The following is a 27,464-nucleotide window of genomic DNA, read 5'->3' on the forward strand; positions in this document are numbered from 1 at the left end:
ATAGATGATTTTGTGGGTATTCCATGACAATTTTGTGAAATTTATATATTCTTCCTAAAATATCATTTGTTTCCATAGCCTGCTCATTATAAAAGCTCAGAATGGCTTATAAGACAGTATAACAGTTCTACAGCAGTGCTCAAAAAGCACTCAAATTTTCACTAACTAAATGTCTGAAGTAAACCACACTTATCCAAAAAATGTCAACTTTTGTACATACCATGTGAAACCTACAGCAATCATTTTGGTTAAACTAGATCATTTATAATCTTAATTCCTGTGGGGTATGTCTGTTAATACAAAATCTACATGATGCTCATAAGAGTGAAAACAATCTGAATGTTTTAAAGAATTACTTACATAACAAGATCTCAGTCTAGTCACTATCGTCTATGATTATATCGTCTTTTAGGACAAGATCCAACAAAGAGGAAGCAATTCAGCTTCCCTACTACAGAAGTGTCTGCAGGACTGTGCATAGCTCAGCTGTCTATTTTAGTTTCCATTTCTCCTACTTCTTGACATTTATGATGGGTCTGATCCAAAATTCAATGGAAAGATTCCTCAGTGGGCTTTGTCTTGGGCCTTATATGATTGTCCCTTTTGTCTCTTGATATGCATTATGTTTCTTTCTGTCACCTTGTAATTGCAAGTGGATTTGTATTGAAAAACTGATTCTTTTAAAAATGCCCATTGTTAAAATCAAATGATTTTTTTTCCATCCTCTGCTTCCAGCCCAGAAAGTGTCACAGAGTTAGTGCTTTCCACAGAGTTGTGGCACAGAATATTGAGAAGCACATCCCCAGCTTCCCCAAGGAGGACAGCATACACAATGATGAGGCAGGGGACTTATCTATGAGAGACGAAGAAGGTGCCCCACTCCACTGGATAGTTATTGCTGGAGCACAGTAATCCTCTGGCTCTGCATTCTGTCCCCTTCCTTTCCTGGTCCACGCTACTTGTCCACCCAAGAATGTTCCGTATGCTAGGTGGATGGTGGGATGGGAGCAGGTAGTATCCAACTGGCCATGCTATTGTTACACCATCCCAGGGTCCCCTTTGTGCCACTGGAGCTATACAAAGAGGATGCAGCCAGTGGCCAAGGCTTGGCCATTTATTTTTGAAAAGATGTACTGCTAAAATAAATCCTAGGGACCCCAATTACATAACATTTTGCTATCACATCTAGAGCTGATTGACAGGAAAGAGGTCACCAAGGCATTTGTCAACATTATCTTTGGCTAATGACCAAAACTTAGTAAGAACCAGGCCTTAGTCTGAACAAGCAGGAAGGAATGATTAGTTACAAGGAAGAATACTTCCAAAGATATGTTTGTTTCATATATATCTGTTTCAGGCTACAGATTGATACAAATCCCTGAATAGGAAATTAAATATACTGTACTTTTAATTTCGACAACTGGTAAAGGGCAGCTGTACAGGAAGAGGTCTCTGTTTATATACCTTTCAACACCCCTTTTTTTCTTCTTTGTTGCTGTCTACTATCAACACTTTAAACAATGTCTAGCTCCCGACAGGATATATTTATGGCATGGCTTGGCAACATTTTCTGTATTTTTTTTCTAGATGTCTGAATTCTGTGTTAACTCTTCATTTTTTAATGTGTAGGTTTTGTTTCCTGGTTGATGAATCCCGTCAAAAGCATGTGCAGTTCATTTCCTTTCATTTTAATCAGATCCCTCCCAGATATTCAAGCATACTACAGTGATGTCATATTAAAATATTTTTTTCTTTTTACAAATGAGAATAAATTCAACTTCTTAGGAACTTCGTTTTAAAAATGCATTTTTATTATTGCTCTAGAGTGTTTTTTTCATCCTCTCTAGAGCAATAGACTGTAACTGTCCTATGCAAGTGTGGCAAAAACAGAATGCAAGGTGAGTTTTTTATTTTATTCATAGGTAGGGATGAAGGGCTCTTTGGTTTGGTTTGGTTTTTTCCTTTTATTTTTTGAATAGATCATCTAGCTAAGTGTCTTGTGCAATAATAACGCACATCTTTTAAGTCTGTTCTTTCACTGATGCCTCCTTGGGCTAGACTCTCAGCTGGTGTGAATCAATGCAACCTAGTTGCAATCAGTGGAAATCACCATTCCCTTCAGCAGTCAGGCCAGGAAGGATAGTATGTTAGAAATGACCACCTCCTTATAAGGACGTAATTCCCCAAATTTTCTCTGACCGGAGATTCAGAAATCAGCGTAAATTTTTGCTTTTGTGAACTGACTCCAAATCTACACTGCTGTAACTGAGTTCAGACTCCAGCCCCTAGATCCTGTTTTCCACGGTTTAGTTTTCAGTTTAAGGCTATATTTCCCAGAATGACCTTTGTTTCAGTCTCCACCAAACAGATATAAGTTGGTTCCTTAAACCTGTCCTCTTCTAGAAGAGGAAGGAAGATGAAGAATGATCACAAACATATATCTCCCAGATGGGACCGATTTAGAACTACAAATAACAGTAAACATTCAGTAGCATTTATAAGCAGATGACACAATAAACAGAGAACCCACAATGCTATTAATAACAAGTTATTTTAAATCCTAGTACCATGCTTTAACACAGCCTCTTAAAAACCTGTTCCCCTGCTATTTTTATTCTAAATGGATATGAACTCAAATCTAGGATAAAACAGCACCAAAAATTTTTATTCCGGATTTAGGCAGCTCTTTATCCTCATTCTCTGTTGCAAAATTAAAAATAGCACCATTTTAATGCCTTACTGTTTTTGGGGAGCCAGTTTTCTATTTTACCTTAAGTCTTGAGTAAATATATCCTTCTATATCTGCCTATGCCTTTTTATGCACACCCACATATATAAACAGCTTATTATTTCCTGCAGTTGAACATAGTGTTTCCTTTTGTTCATCTGTCTTTTGACCTTGTTTTGCTTATTTGTTCTCCATAGATCTCATATTCTTCCTCATTAGCAGAGTGTTTATATTTTTATAAGCCTTCTGTTTATTACTTTATATAACCCTAGTTAACCACATAGTCCACAGCTGACATTTATTCTGGTTTGAACTAAACCGGGATAGTTTTCATTTATAACATTGCTACGTATATATTTTATGTTCCCATTTTAATAGATGTCCCCCACAGATAGGAAATGAAGTTGCAATTTTCTCAGAATATGTTATAGTCCCACAAAATCAGTTTGCTTAACATCAAAATTGGTTGATTGCTTCCTTCTAGTTATCACTCTTGCTAGTATTTTAAATTCTAATAATATTCTGATCAATATACATGAAATGCTCCTTAGCTTCAGTCCTCTTTCTCATACCTGGCTCATCTGATAAAATTAGGTTCAGAATTGTCTCTAATCCTGTACTCTGCTCAGCAAAGCAGATAAGAAAGTAAACATGCACTATTTCCAGAAATATTTTCCCACTGTTTTTACTGAAATCCTATCCAGATCAATATCTGAATAATGAAAGTCCTTTGTGATCAAAGTTCTGGTCTTTTACATTTCACTCATTTGCACACTATATTCTGATCTTACTCTAAAACACATATATGTCTAAAGCAATGTCAGGATTCCCTCAATTATATTTAAAACACTTAGCTCCTATCCAAATTATCTTAGCGACATTATTATTATTATTTATTATTTGCCTTATGGTATCACCTCTGAGTCCCCATTGTGGATCAAAATCCCATTGTGCTAGGAGCTATACAAATGCAGAACAAGAAGATGGTCCCTGCACCAAAGAGTACCATTTTTCAAAACATCTGCTACTGCTGCATTATTCTATTTAAGCCACCCTCCCAATCCTTCCCTTAACTGCCACCATCTTTTCTTGTCTATCTTTTCCTCACTGCTCCCCATCCTACTTGGCTTTTTCAGCTCACCCATATATCACCTCACCATTTCAGAGAAAGTCAGTGGCACTTGGGCTTCTAGGTCACTAGACACTTTCACTTTTTTTTACCCAGAATCTAGAATCTTTTGCAGTCTCTCTTTTGGGGCTTGATCCAATGGGAGTCTATGGAAGCCATCACAAACTCTGCTGAAACACATCTGGGAACTGAAGGGACTGCGAATAGCACCTACCAAAATGTGGACCCTATCCTGGGGGGATCTGCGGTGTACTGGACATAGTACATTGGAGCGGAATCTGTTTACCTGTTCTGTTGCTGCACCAGCAAGTCAAGCAGCATTCAGAGAGAGAGAGACCTCTCCTCCAAATATCCGATAGCCTAGAGGAATATGCACTAAGCTGAGTGACAGGAAATCATGCGTTTATGGTCTCATCTCTGCTAGTTATCATTCTGGACACTTCATAACCTTTGTTACCAAACAAGGCCTCATACCTCAAGTGTAGACATCAGCCAAGTATTAACTCCACTTTTTAGAAATAAATTTCACAGGGTCACTTCAGGAAAAGTTGGGACTATAATTCAGGTCACTTATCAGGTAGGCCCAAGTCTTATCCAAACAGTCATACTCCCTTTCAGAGTGAGCGTGCCAAACCTATGGGCTTAGATTATCCTATATCCAATCACTGTTACAATCACTAGATGCAATCCTCTCCCAAAGCCAGGGGTAGTACCCAGGATTACTGAGCTTCAATGTTCCACTGATGCTAACACACATTGGCAGGTTTGAATGCCAAGAGGTATGCCTATTTGTGCTTCTGTAATAGAAGGAGTAATAACAGCAAAAGCAATTTTAAGGAGGAACTGGAATAGTTGATATGGGAATGGGGGAAAGAAAAGATAATGATGACTCAGTAAGAAAGTGATTAAAATGGAAAGAAGCTGCAGAGGGAACTTGGTTTTTTTGTTCGTTTTGCCTTTAAACTGATTGGCTCATAGCCCTCCTTTGAGGGAAAAGAAAGAGAATAAATGTTTTTCATCTCTGGGTTTCTCATCCCCACAACTCTGCAGCTCTGCTGTTGTCAGCTGCCTTTGGCGTGCAGCTAGCACTGTATGACTACACAGTATTGTGGAGCGTTGTAGACACTGTTTGCTGCTGCCTGGGAAGAAACACCAGATCCCAAAGTGAACTGAAAATAATGGTAGTACAGATACATGCCAAAAGAGTTTCAAATTCCTTAAAGGCAGATGGGTGGCTGATTGGGTTAGAGATATGACACGGAGCAGGAGTGCAGGTTTGGAGGTGTCCTTTGTGGTGTTGATAGTGTGGACATGTGTTTAACTCCAAAGACTGTGAATGAAAGCTATTAGGATGATACTCAAAAGCTAAGAGCCACTTCTATATGCTTTCAGATTAGGGGTCAGATTCTCAGCTGGTATAAACTGGCATAGTTCTGCTGATACCATTCACTGATAGCATTGACAAATTGCTAGATAAACCATAGCTGTTATGCTCAGTATGTAAAAAGGTTGTGTAAAAATCCTATGAAAATCAAAATGTAGAATCCTTTTAAATATAAATTATTTTCACTAAACATTGTACTACTATTAGAGAAAATCCTTAATTTTGAAAATCAAATTTTTTGGTTATTTGAGAGAGACTGTTTTAGATTAAAAGACGCTAAATGGTTTAAGGAGTTCAAACCTAAACCACGCCATTTAATGCAAAACAATAATTAAAAAGATATTTCCAGGTGACAAATGACGGAACAAAATTATGAAGATTTTTTTCATGAAATTTCATGAAAAATGTAATTATTTATACACACAAGGCTCCCATTGAAGCTATTGGAAAGACTCCCATTGACTTCAGTGGAAATTGGTTCAGATCCATAACTATTTCTAAACTACAAAAGGAACAAAGAGTATTTCGCCCCCCAAAGCTGCCAAGCTCCATTTTATTTAAAAGGAACTACATACTGAAGATGAAGCTTTTTGTTTCCAAGGTTGTTCTCAGAAATAGAGACACAACGATTCATGTCTATATTGTTACAGTAAATTACATCAAAACAATACATGGCATTTTATTCTGATCATGAAGCAGAAGCCTGAGAAGAAACAGCCCTGTTATTATATGCCAAGAAGTGAACCTGGATTTGTTTAAGAATCATAAAATAACAATTAGTATATAACTGTGGTTAATTGTAAATGATTATGCAAATAAAGCAGTGATTTATTCTTAATTGGCCAAATCTTTAAGTCCTAAATCTTAAACAATTTGTTTAACACATTTATTTTCTTATTCTCTTAGTGAATTATCCACAGCCTATTTGTTACTTACAAGCTGCTAATCATCACCATTTCTTGGAGTATTCACTATTCATAATTTTGTCATTCTTACTCTTGTTTCTGCTCCTGGATTGGTCAACTCCCATACTTTTCCAGACGATTGTGTGAATACTTCCAGTGTGCACATTTGTGTGAATGCCTTTGTACAAGTATTCACAGTATGTTGCCTTTCCACATTCATTCTTGAAAACAAAAATGGAATGTTTGGGGGAAGCCAAAGTGAATTAATAGTTTGTTATTGAAATGAAGGTTTGCAAATGTGACTCAATGAGGTTTTTGCCTGTTTGAGGCTCTGAATAGAAACTGTAAAAGGACTTCATGATTTAGTACTACACAACTATATAACAACTTTTTCCTCAGTGTTTTGATGTCTTAGATCCAGATCTCTGTTGCCACAGAAAACCCTTTGGGAGCGGATTAAGGAAAAGGGAAAATCCATGAGTTTCCCTTTGCAAAGTTTCTCCAAACTCTTCCATCAAAGTGAGGTAGGAGTGTTGCTCCCTGTGGAAGAAGCAAGGTATTTGCCATCCAGAAATGTGGATAGGCTGGTGGATTGGGAAGATGCCTATTATTGCACCTGCCACTACCCCTTCCTCCCAGATAATGCATCCACCTTTGTGAAAAGCACAAATATTGCTAGAAATGAAAGCAGTTTATTTTTTAAAAATGCAAAAACTCCCAGGACCAGATCCTTAGATGTGTTCGAAGTCTGATTGCTGAGCACCTGAGGAACGAATATAGGTTGCTTTCTGCTATCTTTCCACCATGCTGATTTGGGGGAAAGCCGAGGATAGTTCATCTCCCAGTGCAAGTTAGAGCAAGGCAGCTTTAACTTGCCCAGTTGATAATGCTCAGTGGGACTATTCTGCCAGCCCACAATTACTGGAGTGTAACATCCTGTGCCCACAACCTATCCTACTCTTTCCTATCCCTGGCACATCTACAGCAGAATACCAGCAGCAGGTAGTATGACTAGCTACACTGTCTTTACATAACCTAGGAAATCCCTTGTGTAATTCCCATACAGCAAATTTAAGACAGCCCTCCATTTCTTTTTCAGTGCAAGAACAATTCCAGGGGACATAGCAGAGGCCAGGATCTGGCCCAGAATGTGCAGACACATTGATGGCCAAATCCTGAGATGTGCTGAGCACTGGCTGAACACTTACACCTCCCACAATTTTAGTTGTCAGTTGCACATATCTTTTCCCCAGCTGCTTCACTAAGAACCCCCACTCCAAGAAGGCTCTGGGGACAGCAGGCTGTATGGGGAGTTCTTAGTAGCCTGGATAGTGACTATAGGAATTGTACTTTCAAGGAGAGGTAGTGGGCCAGGGGGCTGTGTAGAGGTAACAAGCCTCTGTGTGGAAGACCATTCCTTCTGGTAGATTCTGTAGGATCCGCAAATGATCTGCTCATTCCACTCTTGATGGATTTAAGGCAGGTATTTAAGCATCCTCTTTTCTCCAGACTAATTTATTTTTGTCAAGACTAAATCCATCTGAGTTTGCATCAAGGTACAAGTGCATACAAATCTGGTTTAGAGCATTAGTACTTCAGTGATCTGCACTTGTTTTGCAACATGAATCAGGTCATATGTGGAAGAAAGAACAAAACACCCAAAAGCTAACTGATTCACCACAAGGAGTCCAGACATTATCTAGAAGGGCTAGACTGAGTGGCATAGTGAAACTCCAGGGGTGAGTTTAACAATCCAGTGCATCACTAATGCATAATAACTTCTGCCTTTATTTTGCTATGAGCCACTTAGAAGACAATGGCAAAATTCCCACTGACTCTAATGACCCAGATGTGGCCCTATGTGACTATCAAGCTGCCCTCTCCATTGTTTGCTCACAGGCTGGTTTTGAAATGTGAATGTATATTTTGGCATTGCTGGAAGACATTTATTGATCTATGGGAGGGTAACACTCAACCCAGGGGTTTCACTTTACAGCTCAATATAATCTTCTAGGTCTAGCTAATGTCTTGACTCATTCTTTCTAATACATTAACTTTGGGATGCCTTAGTCCTTACATATATAATCTGGTAGATCATGTTGCAATACAAGAGAAGCTCATTCGAAGTACCTTACTAAAGCACTTGGTCTCATTTTGTTATTCCCACTTTTCTCTCTTGATTTTAGATGCACTTGCTGTTTTTAGAATTAATCCAGTGTGTTTTAATCTAAAATACTTTGTGGAATTGTTTTGTGATATATTTACCATGTGGAGGTCCCAGAGGCATCTCATCTAGCTAAATTGTATGTTTATTTATGCTGCTTTATCCCAAAGTGTCATTCTGTACAGATTATGGCCATGTTCTCTGCTGACGTACACCAGCAAAGTATTTGGTCCAATGTTCAGTTCTAATTTACAGCCTACTTTTGCTCTCATTTTTGATGGTCATAACTGCACATGCAGGGCCAAATGATGAATTCAATTACACTGATATAAATCTCTGAAATTAACTCCATTGGAGTGAATGTTGGTACTCTGAATTTGGTAATGTAAGTGTTATTGCCATTCTGGTTCAGATCAATGGTGTGGCTAGTCCAGTTTCATGTCTCCAACTCTGACAGGTACCAGATGTTTCTCAGTAATGGAGAAAGTTCTGTCCTAAACCCTGGTGGTTAGTGTTTGATGCCCTGAAGAATGGGGATAGATGTTCCTTATCCCTTTTTATTCCAGCTAATGCATTTGCAGATTATATTCTTTTCATTTTAATCCTTTTCTGACTCCTACTACATTGTTTGCCTCAATAATATTTTGTTACAATGAGTTCTACATGATGATAATGTAGTGTGTTTCTTTTTAAATGTATTTCCTTCTACCAGAGTTAAAGGGTTGCCTCTTGGTTTCACTGGGTATCTCCTTGATCACATATTATGAGAGAGGCTAACTAGGAGCACCTGACTGACTTTTTCTGCACACTTCATTATTTAATATGCAACTATCGTGTCACTTCTTATTCATCTCCTCTCTAAACTAAATAGTCCTAATAATCTCTTTAATCTTCCTTTATATGGATGCCTTCTCTTGCTTCTAATCACAGTGATTGCCCTTCTCTGGACCTTTTCTATTTCTGTTCACTCCCTTTTTAGAGATGGGCTGACCAGAACTGAACCCAGTATTCAATGTGAGAGCATACCACTGAGTGATTTTAGTGGCATTCTGATATCTTCATTATTATTCTCTGTCCCTTTTTTAATATGGCCTAGTATCTTGCTTGCTCTATTAACTATTGCTCTGCAGTGAGCCTGAGCACATGTTTCTACCATGCTGCCCACAATGGCAATTTATACCAATATAACTGATGACAGAATTTGGCTTGCAATGGCTGCCGCTATATGTACAACCCTAGGCATGCAATTGGGTGTGCATTTCTGCATGATCACCAGGATCTCTCACCACTGCACACTTGAATCTTTAAGCCTTAGGAGAGAGGAAATCCCCTACCTTTTTATACTCTTCCTATATTTACTGAAGTATTTTCACCAAGAAGAACAGCATTTCCCACATCCATTCCCAAACAATCTCAGACCAAACTAATACACTGTGTTTACTTTTGTTCACCATCCCCTTCCTATCCTTTTGTGATCTTCACATCATTTCAAGCAAAGACTGGAGCTGTCTGTCATCACTGATAACGTGCAATATGGTGGATACCTTTTTGGTGTATTTCAGCATTCTTAGTTCCTTCTGGGTGAAATACAACAACACTCATGTAAAACCTAATGAAACAAGCTTTATGTGTGAGAACCATTGGGTTTGCTGGGACAACCCACAGGCAGGGTACAGCCACCACTCTACACCAGCCCTTGCTTGGAAGCAGGATTTGTGATCCATATGAATTATGCGTAGGAATACGGTGTCTGTGTATTCATGGACCCAACTGACCAGCCACTTCTCCTCACTCAGCCCACATTCTCCCTCAACACTAGTCCCTCCAGAACTCACACAGCCAAACTAGTGGGTGCATTTCACCCTAGGTAGAGATTCATAAGGGCTTAATCCTCCATAGAGAAGGTGTAGAGCATGTTTTCACTGCAGAGTAACATAACAGCCATACTAGGTGAGACCAATGATCCATCTACCCCAGAATCCGGTCTTCCGACAGTGGCCAGTGCCAGACACTTTAGAGGGTATGAACAGAACAAGGCAATTTATCGACTGATCCATCTCCTGTCATCCAGTCCCAGCTTCTGGCAGTTAGAGGCTTAGGGACACCCAGAGCATGGGATTGTATCCCTGACCATCTTGGCTAATAGCGATTTATGGACTTATCCTCCGTGAACGTATCTAATTCTTTTTTGAGCGCAGTTATACTTCTGGTCTTCACAACATTCCCAGACAAGTCATGTTCTCAACTCTCAAGTTAGTCCTTTCAAGTTACCCTCGCACAAGCAAGAGCAGCCAGACTGCAAACAACACTCAAGTTGCTGTGTCCGCACAGGCACTGCACTCTCTCATGTGCGACACTAAGAATACTGGATGCACATCCCATGCTTCTTAGCACCACAGTAATATGAGCTACTCTATTAATTCTTTCCTAGTGAATTGTGGGATCTGTCTTTTCCGGGCACACAGGGAGAATTGTGGGAAGGCATTGGAGGACTAGTGGTACTCATGTGGAATTAGCCTGTGTGCACTATACACAGTAATTGTGTTAGCAGCTGAGGAATCATGCTAATTCAGGCCTTAGTCTATACCCCCTCTTGGGCCAGCCAACTTGAGTTAAAAGAACCACCACACATGATTTAAAAGGTGCATACAGGACTTAAACTAGGAAGAAACCCCAAGTTATAAAATGAGATAACTGCAGTGAAGACAAGTGATTTGATATCTACACTGCTCATTTGGTGTGAGGACTAAATAGAACACTAATTGTGCTGACATGAAGTCTTTGCTCACACTGGCACTGGGGTGCAGCCACCTTGTTTTCTCTACTGCATGCTCTGTGAAGGCTTGCAGGCTCAAGGCCTGAGAATTTGCAAAGACCCTGAATATCACATATTCTACAACAGTCTAGCAAAGCATTTAAGCACATGCTTAACTGGAAGTCAATGGGAATACTCACATGCTTAAAGTTAAGCTCACACTTGTGTGCTTGGGGCCAAGGGGAGACACAGTAACAATGTCTACTGGGGAGCACTGTGTCCCATGGAAGTCCAACTTGGGTGTTATATCTTCGCAGCAACATGGGTACACAATCCAGCCTTAATTAGAACTAGATATGGTTCTCAGATTTAATCATAACTTCTATATTTAGTAGGGCTGTCGATTAATCGCAGTTAACTCATGTGATTAAGTCAAAAAAAAAGTAATCACACTGTCAAACAAGTGAAAACCATTTGAAATTTATTAAATACTTTTGGATGTTTTTCTTCATTTTCAAATATATCAATTTAAATTACAACACAGAATATAAAGTGTACAGTGGTCACTTTATATTATTTTTTATTACAAATATTTGCTCTGTAAAAATGATAAAAGAAATCGTATTTTTCAATTCACCTCATAGCGTAGTGCAATTCAACTGTAGCTCAATCTCTTTATCATGAAAGTGCAACTTAAAAATGTAGGGTTTTTTTGTTACATATCTACACTCAAACAAAACAATGTAAAACTTCAGAGCCTACAAGTCCACTCAGTCCTACTTCTTATTCAGCCAATCGCTAAGAGAAACAAGTTTTTTTTAATTTGCGGGAGATAATGCTGCCCACGTCTTAATTACAGTGTCACCTGGAAGTGAGAACAGGCATTTGCATGGCACTGTTGTAGCTGGCATCGCAAGATATTTACGTGCCAGATGCACTAAAGATTCATATACTTCTTCATACTTTGGCCATCATTCCAGAGAACATGCTTCCATGCTGATGATGCTCATTAAAAAATAATGTGTTAATTAAATTAGTGACTGAACTCCTTGGGGGAGAATTTTATGTCTCCTGTTCTGTTGTACCCACATTCTGCCATATATTTCATGTTATAGCAGTCTCAAATGATGACCCATCACATGTTGTTCGCTTTAAGAACACTTTCACTGCAAATTTGACAAAATGCAAAGAATCTGAAATGTCTTCCAAAACCTAAGAAGGATGAGGCATGGAGCATGCTTTCAGAAGGCTTAAAAGAGCAACACTCTGATGCAGAAACTACAGAACCCAAACCACCAAGAGAGAAAATCAACCTTCTGCGGAGGCATTTGACTCAAGATGAGGAAAATGAACATGCGTCGGCCCGCACTGCTTTGGATCGCTATCAAGCAGAACCCGTCATCAGCATGGACGCATGTCCTGTGGAATAGGGGTTGAAGCATCAAGGAACATAAGAATCTTTAGTGCATCTGGCATGTAAATATCTTGTGACGCTGACTACAGCAGTGCCATGCAAACGCCTGTTGTCACTTTCAAGTGACATTGTAAACAAGAAGCAGGAAGCATCTTCTGCAAATGAAAACAAACTTGTTTGTCTGAACAATTGGCTGAACAAGGACTTGTAGGCTCTAAAGTTTTACATAGTTTTATTTTTGAATGCAGGTTTTTCTTGTACATAATTCTACATTCGTAAGTTAAACTTTCATGATAAAGAGGTTGCACTAATAGTACTTGTAGTAGTGAATGGAAAAATACTATTTCTTTTGTTTTTACAGTGCAAATATTTATAATAAAAAATATATATAAAGTGAACACTGTACACTTTGTATTCTGTGCTGTAATTGAAATCAATATATTTGACAATGTAGAAAACATCCAAAAATATTTAAATAAATGGTATTCTATTATTGTTTAACATTGCGATTAATCGCGCGATTTATTTGTTTATCACACGATTAATCGTGCAATTAATTTTTTTAATTGCTTGACAGCCCTAATATTTAGACAAACTACCATCCATCATTGTACATTGCCCACCATATGCAAACATTTTCATGGGTTAGATGGCACTACAGGAGAGTGACATTCAGCATTGTCACTGATGTGTGTGATCTTGAGAATTCGGTCAATTAACTTGGTCGAAGAATTCTGAGACACCTATTTGGAGATACTGTTTTAAATGCTTATCTTCATTGCATTAAGAGCACAACTCTTTTCAAGGTGAGGAGCAGGTATGTCACCGAGCTGACATAGTCCTGACCATGAAGAAAAACAGAACTTCTCAATAAGTTTAAGATTTATATCATTTAGTGGTTCTCTTCCAATCCCATTTTATTTACCCTTCACTAGAAGTATTGAGAGAGACTTCACATTTCCAGAGACTCTTCAAGATTGATCCCTAAGGTATAGTCTCCAAATTGTCTTTAATGTGTCTCAACATTTTCAGAACATGATGATGGCGTTGTATTAGTCTGAAGGTATTTCAGGAAACATTTGATGCAAAGTTAAACACATGTTTAATTACTTAAACAGGAATAGGATGGCTCATGTTCAAAGTTGAGCACATGCCTAATTACTTTGCTGAAATGGCCTCCGAGTACAAATGATACAGAATAAGCCCAACAAAACTGGGATTGTTCCATGAATATCAGAAAGGCTTACCAACCTAGCTGCTAAGCAAGACAAATACAAGAAGCTACCACCAAAATTAGAAGTGAACTCTTATCCTTAAAGCTTTTGTTTTGTCTGTGCTTGTCCATGGTGCTGTTAGCCTTCAGGCTGGTCCTGTTAATAATGCGGTGTATCTCAACGAGCTGTGCCAGAACAACAATTTTGCGCATCATCTAAAAAATATGATGAAACCGGCTATTTCCATTCATGCAGCTACATGGGATGGGGGAGGTGTCTGTGTGCTACTCATACTAAATCCTATTTTAAGCCTTTTGTGAAACATTAATATGTAAAAGCTGATCCCTCAACATCTAATCCAATCTAATAAAGGATTGGCTGCATTATTAATTTTGCCACACATCTGAGGCCTGCTTTTATCAAACAAAAAACCCCACCCAAATCCCTTGGTGAATCGTTAAATTGTGAAAATGGCTTCATCATTCATGACAGAAAAATGGAAGGATCCAGAGCCATATGGCACAGGGAGCAGCACCACCAGCCACCCTCATGAGTGGTACTTAAAAGGCTCTGCAACACAGTGGGGTGACAGAGACTTCTTAGTGCTTTGTGCTGTGTTGGCTGCTCTGACTGGAAACAGAAGCGGCATGCACCTGTGCCTGGCAGCATAGCCCAGTTCAAGCTGCATGGTTGTGAAGTGAACATGAAAGGAAGGGTTGGCAGGAATAGCCTCAGGGGTTATTTTATAATGCAGTTACATTAGAAGGGAAGAAATTAGAACTTGCAGAACCAAACCGGAAATCAAACATTCCTACATATCCCAGGTACAGTATGACTCATGTATTGTTTGTTAAATATAACAATACTCTATGTTAAATATAAGAATACTTTGTTACTTCTGTATACAAAATGAGTTGGAATAATTTATCCTGCAAAAAAGTGAATATAAAGATATTAAGCTGCAGTCACACTTTGAATTCAGAATACCTTAGTTTAGAAAGATTTGGCTTTACATTATTATTATTTATTTTATTACTATTATTTTACTAATTAGGGATCGGTGACAATAATAACAATTTCACTCTCACTCTAATGCCACAGTTCAGATTAAAATATTTCTGACCTTTTGGGAAGAAATGCATTGATATATCTGTATGGAATATAGCTCAATTTGTTCATGCAAGTAATCTCAGTGGAATCAAAAGGATTACTTGCTGTGAGAAAGGGTGATCAGAATTCAGTCCTTACTGCTTGGGTGAATTGGATTTTAAAAACTGAAATAAAAGGAAGAGCTTGAAGTCACAGGTTGCGTTATATATTTCTATTTAAGCCATCATGAGAAAATGCTATAGAACTTAATAGAAATTAAATTAACAAAGGTTCTACAGAAATTCAGCAGCATTCTGTGAAATGAACTAAAAACATATTAGGCCAGCTGCTTTAATGGAACTATACCCATTTACACCATCTAAGAATCTGACCCATGGGATTTAACAGAGAAAGAAAATCTTATGTCATTGCCATAGAATTTCATAGGTTGTTTCTTTCCTTTTTTAAAATCATTATCTTCTGTTATATTTTACATGATTTTTCATAAGGGAAAGTTCTAGCATCTGAACACTCACTATTTAAAATGTTCATGACCCTTTGTTTTACTCAACAGAAGCATGCAACTCTTTTATAGTTTGATTTTTAAAAAACAAATTTTCACAAGCAATGACTGATAATTACTCCTGCTGAATGGATCTATTTATTTATTTATTTGTTGTGCTCATGACCAGTTGTGAATCTGATTGGCCATTTGGATGCTCAACTCTGTATTTTCATGTACAAACACAAGTATTGCTTTCCTACATTAAGCATGAAATTGCACATATGGGACCAGCTCCTCAGCTAGTGTAAATTGGCATAGCTCCATTGACTTCAATGGGCCTACCCTATCTAGCTGTCTATCAGTGGTGAAATCAATCAGTGGTGAAGTCAAAGGGAATTTTGGTATTAGCTTCGATGGAGCCAGGATTTCACCCTGGATTTTTAGCCTAACTTTATAAGAATGTGGTCCCATTGTTTTCAATTAAAAATCCTATTTTAACTATCGTAGATTATTAGAATTCTGAAATAATATGAAAGTGATATTACAGTTCCACATGTTTTCACTTAGGTGTTATATAGCACAACAGGTACATAAAATCACACGTTATTCTCAGACCTCTGTAGCATTCACAGAGGTGTGAGTGTAGAAGAAGGCTAAATTCAGAATTTCATTACTTTTCTAGTTTAAAGGTAAACTCCAGTTAACCCTCAGCGTTTAGAGATAGAGATTTACATCTCTGAAGGATGCACAAGTAGCTAATCCTCACAGCACCCCCAATGAGTTCATCAGCATTGGTTCATTTACAAGCACTGGCTTGGAAATGGAAGGCACAAGGATTCTCTCCTCTATTTGAATGATCCTGTCACAATTATAGGAGTATCCCTTCCATTCACCTCCAGGGCTGCACAGTGCCCAAAAGGGGAGTGAGAGTGGCAAGAAGGAGTCAGGCCCATGTGCCTCCCACTGCGCTATCTCCTGGAGTGTGACCAGCACAACAGGGGAAATAGTTAACATTGGTTCACTCCTCTTGTGTGCCACTGAGCTCTGGGAGGACATCAGTCTCCCTGCATCAGAATTCCTCCTGCAGCTTCCCATTAGGGCATTAGGCAGTAGATTCCCACAATGCATGGCCTGACTAAATGGCACCATTGAACTGTCCTAAGTGAGTTGTTTCACACCATCAGTCAGTGTTAGCACAGGATAAGAACTAAAGAGTTCTTTTTGTCCAGTCCTGTTCTCACCCTGTTAGACAATGTTGCCTCTACAAGGTAAGAGGTTGGTTGTGTAAAACCTTTGTCATGAGATTTATTACTTTGGACCCGATTCTGCATTACACTCCAGCCACTTTGTACCACTTAGGTGATGCAAAGGGTCCAGATCCTTGCTGCAACCCATCAGTGGAAAATCCCATGATGGGAGTGGGAACTCCCAGTAGAGTTGACTCATGTGCTAACTACTCCCCTAGTATAGGGAAGAGGATACATGGGAAAGGAATTGATAGAGCTCCACTATACTATTAATCTTTCATTGATTTAAATTCTGATAGGGAAATCTGCACTTGTGCCATAAGGTAATGCAGTCCCTAGGCTGCTCTAACAAATGATGGGTCTGGACTGGCACAGAATAAGTGATTGTAACTGGTTCCTCAATACCCTTCTCCTGCATCAAGCAGAGGTTAAACTCAAGGAACAATTGAGCCCTCTGACTTAAGCACAACCATTCATGTGTTAAGATTTGCAGGACTGGGCCCTAATATCCTATGATGTATGTTTAATCAATTGATATACTAGTGAAACGAAACAAACTACATCAGCTTCTCTAAACTATGGTGTAAGGGTAATACTTTGAAAATATTCAGTATAATGTCATTGCTGTGCTACAAATGGACAGTGAAATTAATTATTGAAAAATAATTTCTGCATGTTTTTACCAAAATATCCCACCCCCCGCATGGTTATAAAATACCTAACCATCTTGGTCATCAATTTTATATAAGACATTTTTAATTATAAGAGCTCAAGAACTCCCAAACCACAAATCATATTCATTTATTTATTATCTAACAAAGCTTCAATCAGTGTAAAGTGCATTTGCTTTAAAAATCTCTGTTGGTCTGAGATGAACCATGATTATTTTTATGGCCTAATTCTAAATTCTGAGGGTTAGAGTTAGAGAACAGTCAGCATTTCATGGAGTGCTATTCACTCAGACACTGTGAAATGCTGTCAGTCCCTAATGTTAGGCACTCTTGTGGGGAACCACTATAATATTGGCATTCAAACCTTTAAAAGCATCCAGATATGATTTTTAGGGCTTTCAGCTGGCAGTAACTTGCATTGTGAATTCTGACTCAGTTGATTTAGCAATGCAGAAAAGTGATACCAAAATTCTGCAGTGGAATTTTCCTGGTTTTACAGAAAATATTCAAACAAATTTTAAAAAATGCAAATATAATTGTGAGCTCATTTCCCGCCCTCCTTCCTTGGGATGCATTTTGCTGTAAGTTATCCTGAGGAAATCCAGAGTGAATCCAATAAAACCAATAATAATTAATACTTGTCATTTCTAGACCTTTGGGCAAGTAGTATGAGCTTGAACTTGCTCGTCTTGCATGAGACCATCAATGGGCATGGTATTGTAACTGATCTATAGTATATTTGTGCATGCACATTTTTCTGGGCTAGTTCTTGGAATCCACCTCTCCTCCTTTGCCACAGCAACCTCAAGGGCCCTGTGTCATGACAACATTTCCTCCAGCTAAGGATCTATCTCTCTCTCTTTCTGCAAATCCCATTAATTCCATTCCCAGTATAAATTAGCCCTGGGAGGAAGGTAGGGTTGTTTAATATGAGAAGTTGAACAGAAGTGAGCTGACTAGTCCTACAATATTCCCAGAGCTTGAGAGTCTGGGGAGAAAGAAATTGTTAGTCCTGAATCCTAGGTGGCAGAGGACTGCCACAAAACTACCAGAATGGTCCCCTGTACTCCATGCTATTAATATCTTAAGGTTTAATCAATGGAAAGATTATCTTTACTTGGAGGAAATGTGAAGCCTTGGGACTTTGTTCAACCCTAAATTCCTGTTCTCTGCTCTCATTCTTTGCAGTTGATGTAACATCAACATCCTCCAATGGCAGAACCTCCTCTGGGAGAAGAGATGACTCTTGCATTCTAGCCGAAGGGATCTCTGTTCCATTTTTAGCTACTACACAGGGAGATGCAATGTTTGAAACTCGTTGTTAAAAATGAGCTTTGGCACTTAGGGCCTGATCCTGATTTTGTAAAGTGCTGATTCTGTCTTGTGAGTCACTAAATGCATTGAAGTCAATGGGAGTTGAGGGTGTTCAGCACAACAGAGGATTAGAAAGTCCGTCAACAATGCAAATCACAATGAAATATACAATGCCAAACCCAGCTCCTACTACTCATGCAAATAGTCCCATTGACTTCAAAACTGAAAATGTTATTGGAGTCAATCAAGAACAATTCAAAAATATATTTCTGAATTGTCCAAGACCATTATTTTCTTTGCCACCATTGTCAGTCTTGTAAATGTATTTATCTTTGAACTAAAACATCGATCTAATTATAGGGATATACGGATTTCTTATTTAAAACCAGACAGTTCTTGAAGGAACAAGAATCTCACTGTTGCAATGTGAAATTAACCATGAGCCAAACTATCATGCAAAAATAATTGGATAAGCAGATCCTAGAAATCTCTATTCAGCCCTCTTTGTCATGGGACACTAAAAGTGAACCTGAAGAATTGTGACTGAGGCTGCAAATAAATTAGAAAGTGAGCCAACATGCAGCAAATGTCTTGATTTCTGCAATTAGCAAAGAAATCCATGATCCCAGTAAAAAGCTCTCCATTGACTGACCAGATGAAAAATAAATAGAAGCCATGGCTTGGCTCATCATTGATGATCCTCTCTTGGCAGGAAGTAGATGATGGTTTGGGGGGACAGCTTCAAAGGCCTGGCTAATGTGTTTCAGTTCAACAAGATAAAGATATTCTTCAGGTTAAATTGAGAATTACTGGACTGTAGGAAGGATTCCATGATGTGAACATGAATGTGTTTTAACTGGAGTTTGATTTTTTCCATATTTTAATAAATTAATGACATTTTAAAGATATGTCCAAATCCTTGTAATTAGCTAAAAGTGGGCTTCTGGACTGAATCTTAACGTCAAGCAAGCAAGCTCCTGCATACTCAGCAGCACCCTGCCAATAACAAATTAAATTTTGTTTTCCACCTATTTGATCCAATTCTGATTGTGATTCTACTTTTATAACTCTGTATTGAGTCAAACGACTTAAATGGAATTGCACTAGGATAATCAAGAATGGAATTTGACTCTCTGGTTCAGATCCTACAGTCTTTATTAAGGCAAAATTCCCATTGAAGTAAATTGTAATGGACTGGATGAAGATTACAAGAGGATTTGGTACAGAAAAGAAAGGTGGTGTATTTGGATGGATAGAGGCCTTTTAGGGGATGATCTCTTGTGATTTTTTTTAAAATTGCCTTTATATTTCTAATCTATTATTGGAAAGCTGGGGAAAGGGACATTTTAACTAAAAGATAAGAACATACTGGGTTACTGTATATATTAACACTGCTTTTGTTTTATTTCCAAAATCATGAACCAAAACTTCTGCTGGTGTAAATGGGCATCAACAGAGCTACATTAATTTACACAGCTAAGGATCTCACCATTCATTGATTTATCTTTTAATGGAGCTCTGTGCTCTCAAGAGAACTGCAGGCTTGGCAAGTATATTTGTGTCCTTGTTTAAATAAAAAACATGGCCTGGTGAGAGAACTTCATTGTATAAGTCTGTCTAACGCTCCTAGTCCTACCTTTGATGTTACACACTCCTGTGATGAGCTAAAACTGCACCTTCCCTTTTAATATCCATTTGTACCTAGTCCATTGCTGCTGGAGAGGAGTGGCACTAGGACCTTTCCTACCTCTCCAAATGATGAGTCTGTGGCATTAAGGATGGATATGAATGCCTCGTGTGTCTTGAATACTCAGTGGATCTAATTAACAGGTGGAATCACACCCTGGGTGCTTGAAATATTGCCAGACACCATAGAAACGAATCTTTAAGACCCTGCACCATCTGCACTTCCTTTTCATTGTGCAAAGCTCATTGAAACATGTTTTTCTTCCATTTTATTCAGAGTGGACTATATTCAGTTCCATGTCAATTAATAACTACTGATATCTGCTATTTTCCCCATTTCTTTTTTAAAAAGATTGTATTTAAATAAGTAAAGGGATTTCAGTGTCTTTCAACTTTGAAAAATTCTATCGTGATAATCTTAGTGAAAAGGAAACTAAATAAAGTAAAAAATAATCATAGCAACTTTATTGCAATATACATTTTAAAGGACAAGAAACAAACATGAAATCCATATAAAATCAGAAAATAATTAAAATGGTAATAAAATACAATTCCAAGATTCATTTTCATTTATTTCGAATGTTTGTTTCTCGACCTTCAAAAATATTGTATTATTATTTCAATGACTACAGAGGAACACCGACATATTTTTCAATACCCCATGCTTTTCAGAAATATGCGTCTCGGTGACTTGAGTTGAATAATAATTCCTCGCTGTATAATTGTTGCCTCAATGTGCTGCAGTGCCAGCAAAAAATGCTGGCTTGCAGAGGCAGACGGTTAGGTTGGGGTTCATGTTTGGTTTGCACGCCGCAGTTGATACTGCGAATCAAAGCCTAACGTACTTTGTCTCGTCTACACCATCCATAAAGGCTCATCTTACTTACAGTGAGTGGAGTTTTGCCGAAGGAAAGTGCCCGTTCGCTATTGCCCCTCTATCAGCCATAAAGAAGAGAGGAAAGCTGCCTTTATACTGAATTCAACAGATGACAATTGTAGGAAGCCATCAGCAGAATAGCACTAACGAACCAGACACCCTGCTCCGTCTGCTTTTCGCATAATGTGCCTGCATTTATACCCGCTGTTTTAACAGTCAAAATCTAAACATAGCAACCCGATGTATAGTATCCATGTTTCTGTTTATATACATTTATATATATTAGACCGTCATTACCTGTTAGCTGCTAGTCTGGATGCTATATATCCCCCGGGGATTTGAGTGACTATATATCCCCAGAAAAAAGAGCCATGGATCATGCCAACTGTTTCAGGATCCCAATTAAACTTCGCTTTCTTCCAGTGCAAAAACCAAGGAGAAAGGGGAGAAAGAAAATAGGAAGGATGTAAGCAGGCCAAACGAAAGCATTTATTAATAATAGTTTAACGCTAGGCAATCTTTGCGGAATTTCGATTAATGTTGAACATGCCCATTTACTAGCCGGTACTATATAGAAATGGGGCAAGGTGCTAACCGCCAAAATAATAACCGATTTGCGTTAAAATTGGTCTCTAGAACAAATATGCTAGAATGCCTACAAAATCTGGCATTAGTACTGGAGGAGAGAGGAGAGACATGATTTCTATCTCGTGATTGCTGTTAACCCTAAAAATATGGGAATCTTGGAACCAAATATACCCTTGAATCTCCTAGAGAAAGGGGTGGCAACAAATGTGTTTTCTTCTGTCCGATCCAGTCTAGAAAAGGGGTTGAGGGGAGGAGAGAGGAAAGCCCCCCCCCCCTCCGCACACAAACACACACTCAGACTCACACTCACTCTCACGCTCCCTGGCACACACAGTCAGTTGTAATACATCTCTCTACAGAGAGAGAGCGAGACCGAGAGAGAGCCAGTTGCCTACATCGCAGGTAAGCTCACAAACATGGGAATGAGGAAAGTGCTTCAAGGTATTTTGGAGGGGAAAAAATGATTTGGCTCATCGTAAGTGGATCACCTGCATTTGCAATGGAGCCCATCGAATATATCTATAGCATGGACTCAGTGAAATCGAAAACGGTCATATCGGTCTATCTAGCTGCCTGTTTATCCCTCTGTGTATGTACACACGTGTATGTGTATATACACAAATATATATTCTATATGATATATAAATGTATACATTTCTACACGTATACATTTACATATCAGATATATTCTTGTCTTTGTGTACATAGGCGATATACATATGGTTAAGCACCTTATAAATGAAAAATGTTTTCTCATTGGGCCATAGATGACTTTTACAGCGTTGCATTTTGTTAACCAAAACTCATTCATCCTGATATTTCCAAACGTTCCGCAACAAACCACTCCATTTCCTTTAGAGAATTGGGCAGCCGCTTTGGAGTCGTTTATTCATGCTCATGTTCTCTATTCCGTGCATTTAATTTACGAAATGATTGAGGTCCCCAAAGCTGGGTATAAAAGCAAAATATCTGCACACAAACTTGTGCCACGGAATGACCTCTTGGTCTGGGAAAGAAAGAAAACAAAATAGGCACAATCGAGCTTTTATTCCTCCCCCCCCCCACAACATTCTTTGGATCATTGTCCTCTCTGTTATAAATAAAATACGACGTTGTTCTGGGGCAGTTCACTGTAGGATTCTCCTACCCAGAAGCGAGCGGATTATAGCAGAAGGAGGAAACCGTCTCGATTTTATTATTGTTATTATTAGAATGATTGGAAATATCATAAAAATCTAAAGGGGGGGGGTCTTACTTGTTCTATTCATTCTTTGTTATTACTCTGTCCTGAGGATATTATGATTTATATTCGTGTTGCGGGATTAAAGGGGAGTGATTCCCACCTCTTTAATAATTTTTCCTCCTCGGTGTATGGTGCTGTTATTGACCATATCCACGATGGCTACTCCCAAGTTACAACGGATTCCAAAAGAGATGCAGAATCCCAGTCCACTCATGATGGCAATGATGTACCTCCGGGGGAGCCCAAAGCAGGTACAGTCGCACACTGGGGCTTTCTTCACGGGGGCCTCCAGGGGTTTCCCATCTTCTGTGAGTTCGATGTTGTCCGCAGGCTTCTGTTTCTTCTCTAGGACTCTGCCCAACACAAGGGGAAAAGACAAGCAAGAGAGTTGAAGCCAACTCTCCCGAACAGGTCACTTGAATGGCAAAGTCACTATGACTGAAAAATTACCTTCAGTTGTTCTTTAGCAAGACCTGTGGGATGCATAATTATTCATTTCCCCAAAAAAGAGGGAGGAGCAGCAGATGGAACTGTCCATCTATCATTAAAGATCTCTGGTTAAATATGTAGGAGACATTAAGAAGACATCAGCTGCAACCACTGCAGAGGCGCCATGTTGTCTAATTCAAAGGGGATTGCTGGGAGATGAAAAATTATCTTGGAGTTTTAAACTCTATTGTTATTACATTATAAATATGAGAGAAATTAGTTCTACAGTGCTTGTGAATGTGGAAGCGGAAGAAATGCTGTAAAGATGAGCAATTATTTCTATTTATTCCAGATCTGCAAAATGGCTGTCATAGCCATTTTAACGAAACATGCCAGTGTTTGAGAACTACCCATCTGCAGATGACTCAATACCTTTGCAATATTAATAACATGAATTTGTGAAGATTACATGCAATAATCTGCACTCTGATTATTAACTAGACTTACTTTAGGTCTGTTTTTTCCGCTGCTCTCTCAGTGCCCACATTTACCAAAATATTAAATCGAAGCTCCCAGGGTTTTAAGTTTAAACTTCTAAAGGAAAATCCATACATTAATATTTACACATTTTGATTATAATATAATGAATCAATGCAGCCATTTGCACCCACACAGTATGCTTCAAAACATGTACGTGTATTTTATTTTTATAGGGGAGAAAAATCTTAATATGCCTTTTTGAGGAAAAAATGTGCTGGGTTTATCGCTAAAACATTCCCCACATTATAGTAAGATGCAAAAGAGGCCGATTAACTACTCAGAAGTGCAGCCCCTGCAGAACAGGGTATTTGAAAACTGCATCCAAACATTCCATTTTGCTAGACCGCTGCCTTGCCTCCAAGCCTGCCAATCCTTGCCCACGTGAACAATTCTCCGCAGGTGAATAATTCAACCCAGGTCAACTCCCCTGAGTAATGGGTGAGTAACGATTGGCAGGATCAGACCCCAAACATTATTCATATTATGTATAAAGAAAGGATGGGCCATGCCCTGCAACACGTACTCAGTTGAATTTACTCTTATTATTCACTGGTGTAAGGCTTACTCCCCTGAGTCAGGGTTGCAAGATCCCCATCCTCTTAAAAATGTAATTAAAATAGAACAATATATTTTATAGTTAAAACTGGTTCATTCAGACGATAAAATCTGAGCACCAGCTTTCGCACAGAATTGATTTGATTTGATTCCACCTGAAATGAAGCAAAGATCATGGGACATAATAAACATTATTTCCACTTTAAAATTACGAATAGAAAATTATACGTTGATTCTCTGAAGTGTGGCTAGTCCTGATGGAATATTTGTTAAATCCTCGGAAGTTCACAGAGTGCCTTATTTAGATCATTCTTTAAAAACCTGTTTGAGATATGATATGGAAGGTATTGTGAGTTGCAGGAGTGTTTTCATATCTATCGAAGAATATTTAGTGCTAAACTCGATTATTGTAGTTATATTCGTAGAGAAGAAAAGTACATTTCCCATGATATTCGAGAGGCCCATACTAATTTATTCTGTTTTTCAGATATTTTACATATTTTCAGTTCGTTTAAAACGATTGAATTTATGTAGGCTGGTGGTAAAATAACCATATATTTCTAGACTCTAACTGTACTAGTTTCTATTACAATAGGAAGCCTCATTTTACTTGATAATTTACTTCATATTTCCTTTCCTCTCAAAATTACATAGGAAGTTGTAAATCATGTACCATTATTGTTGGAATAATACTGTGCCTATTCTCCACTGCCGCATAAGGTGGAGAAAAACAACTTCCACTGTAGGTATTCAGACAATCGCGCATTTTGCTTTAGTCAGAAAATTCTAATAACGTTGGAGAGAGTGGGGTACTTTGTTCTAAAGGCAAATGTCCGAAAATATATTCTCCCGATTTTTATTTTGTAGTTTTCTCGTAAAAAATCATATTGGGGGGGGGGTCACCAAAGTCGTCAGATTTCACAGGGCCATTTATGATGGAATGGTGTGATCCAATCGAGGAATGGTGTGTTCAAATTTCGTGTCAATGCACTTCAGGTGTGTGGTTGCGTGCATCTATACACACACCTGAAGACGATGGAAATACACGCACCCCCCTATTGCTGGATTAACTTTATGGTTTCATACATTGCGGTTGTGCATTTTCTACAAAAGAAATGGACCCTTTTCTATGCAGACGGATAAATAATTGAAGGTGTCTCTCTCAATATATTTGTCCTAGCTTCAAAGAGAGAAATCGTTCGGTTATCAATTATTTATGCATTTCCGTGCTTTTCTTCATCTGACGGGCGGTTACACAGGGGAACCGGTTAATCAAAATCAGGAATGATTTTATAGTTTCATTTTTTTAAAAAAAAATACGCTCTCTGAGGAAAGTGAAATGGATCCTACGGGTGCTCTGCATTGAAATGAAATAAAAATACAGGAGTGCTGCTCTCTGTTGATTCTATTTTTAAAATGAGATCAAATTTCTGGGTAGAAAGATGGGGGAAATCTCTTAGGACACATTTAAAAACATCCTCCGCAAGCCAGCTATGCAAGTTATTTCGGTGCCACAGTGTAATGGTAGCGTTAGTTTGTAGATGATATCAAGAAAACCTATAAATAGCTATCAGTCTATCAGCAACCTAACCTACACAAATAGCGTATATTCGAACTGATCCAGCAATTTTAGGCTAAGGAAAGCCTCCCATTCTTTCCAGTAAGAAATCCAGCCCCCGGACCGAGATCTTTCTTACCTGTAGAGTTGACCGAGCGATTTCCCAGCAAAATTCTTCATTCCCTCCTTGCCGGGGGTCAAAATCCTTTGTTTTACCGACTCCATGCCTCCAGAGGTTTTCACTGGGCTCCACTCTGTGTTGAACAGGGCACTGCTATGAACAGCTATGATCGCTCATATTGGTTTAATCTCTAACTTTTTCTCCCATGGCTATCGGAGCGTCTCCAGATAAAGGGAGCCTGAGTCAGTGTGTGTATGTGTGTGTGTGCGAGAGAGCAAGAGGGAGACAGAGCCAGAGAGAGGGGGGAGAGCCAGAGAGAGAGAGAGCGAGCGAGAGCGAGCAAGCTACATGCAACCCACGGCTTTCCTAACAGAACAGAGTTGGGAGCCACAATTAGAAAGTCTTTTCGGAGGTGCAGGACTCATTGGCAGACGGTGGAGGCAGTGCCATGGCTGATTTGGGAGGGGGAATGACCCTACTTCCTAGGAGAAGATGGTCCAGTGTTTAAAATCCTGGTTTTCTGCTGAACGTTTCCCTAACCTGTAGGGATTGAGAGGTGTGTGGGGCGGGAGGGTCATCTAATTTATCACTCCAAAGAAGAAGTCAAAAGTTCCCAATGCCCAGCACGTGCCAGCCGGAGAGAACCTGGCGGCTAAGTTCCAAGCTCTCGGACAATAGCAGCCCTAGCACTTCATTACTGTGAGCAAGTCAGCAGCCACTTACTCCCAGGGCAGCGCGCCCAGGGCAAGGATCTCGAGTAGACCGGCAGTTCGCGCGTCGGGTGTTGGTGATTCTGATCTGCCCAGCGCCCTTTGTCGCTCCCGCGTGTGCCGGAGTGATTTCAGCACCACAGACAGCGCCCGTGGCTCTCGGGTGGCTCCCGAGTGTTCTCAGCACCGGGGAGAGCGCAACCGGGAGCCTCCCGGGCTGCCAACTTTCATGGGGAACTGGGCGGATTCATTGCGGGGGGCTTGAAGACTGGATGCTATGGAAACCGAAGAGGAGCCGTGTCATCGTCCCCATCCAGGTTTTCCAGAGGATGATGCAGCTAAAAGGGAAACTGGAGTTTATGAAACGCTGACAATTTACTTTTGAGCGCTCGCGTTAGCCCCCCCCCCCCACTCCTCTTTTTCTGACGCATAGCCCGACCCCGTTGTTCAGGGCAAGGACTACAGAGCATTACGAGGGAGTGTGCTGCATGCAGAGGCTATTGTACTTAATTCAATTGTGCTGTTAATGTAAACAAAGGGCGTGACCATGTCGCAAAAGGTAGTCATTCAGAGTCATTCAGGGCACCAATGACAAAATACATCGGAATATTAATACCAGATGTAATCTGACAGTTGTA

General features: G+C 39.2%; 1 protein-coding gene across 1 annotated transcript in view; it reads right to left on the bottom strand.

The window, feature by feature from the left end:
* SLC17A6 (solute carrier family 17 member 6) overlaps window positions 1-27,169 on the bottom strand; it is a 50,165-nt gene extending 22,996 nt beyond the window's left edge. The window contains exons 1-3 of the mRNA XM_075129466.1: window positions 26,135-27,169; window positions 23,014-23,266; window positions 21,380-21,498 (exon numbers count right to left, since the gene is read on the bottom strand). Of these exons, the coding sequence (XP_074985567.1) occupies window positions 21,380-21,498; window positions 23,014-23,266; window positions 26,135-26,220 (458 nt within the window). The 5' untranslated portion in view covers window positions 26,221-27,169. The remainder of the gene's footprint in view (window positions 1-21,379; window positions 21,499-23,013; window positions 23,267-26,134) is intronic.
* Window positions 27,170-27,464: the final 295 nt, after the last annotated feature.

Source organism: Caretta caretta, chromosome 6 (assembly GCF_965140235.1).
Source record: "Caretta caretta isolate rCarCar2 chromosome 6, rCarCar1.hap1, whole genome shotgun sequence".
NCBI lineage: Eukaryota > Metazoa > Chordata > Testudines > Cheloniidae > Caretta > Caretta caretta.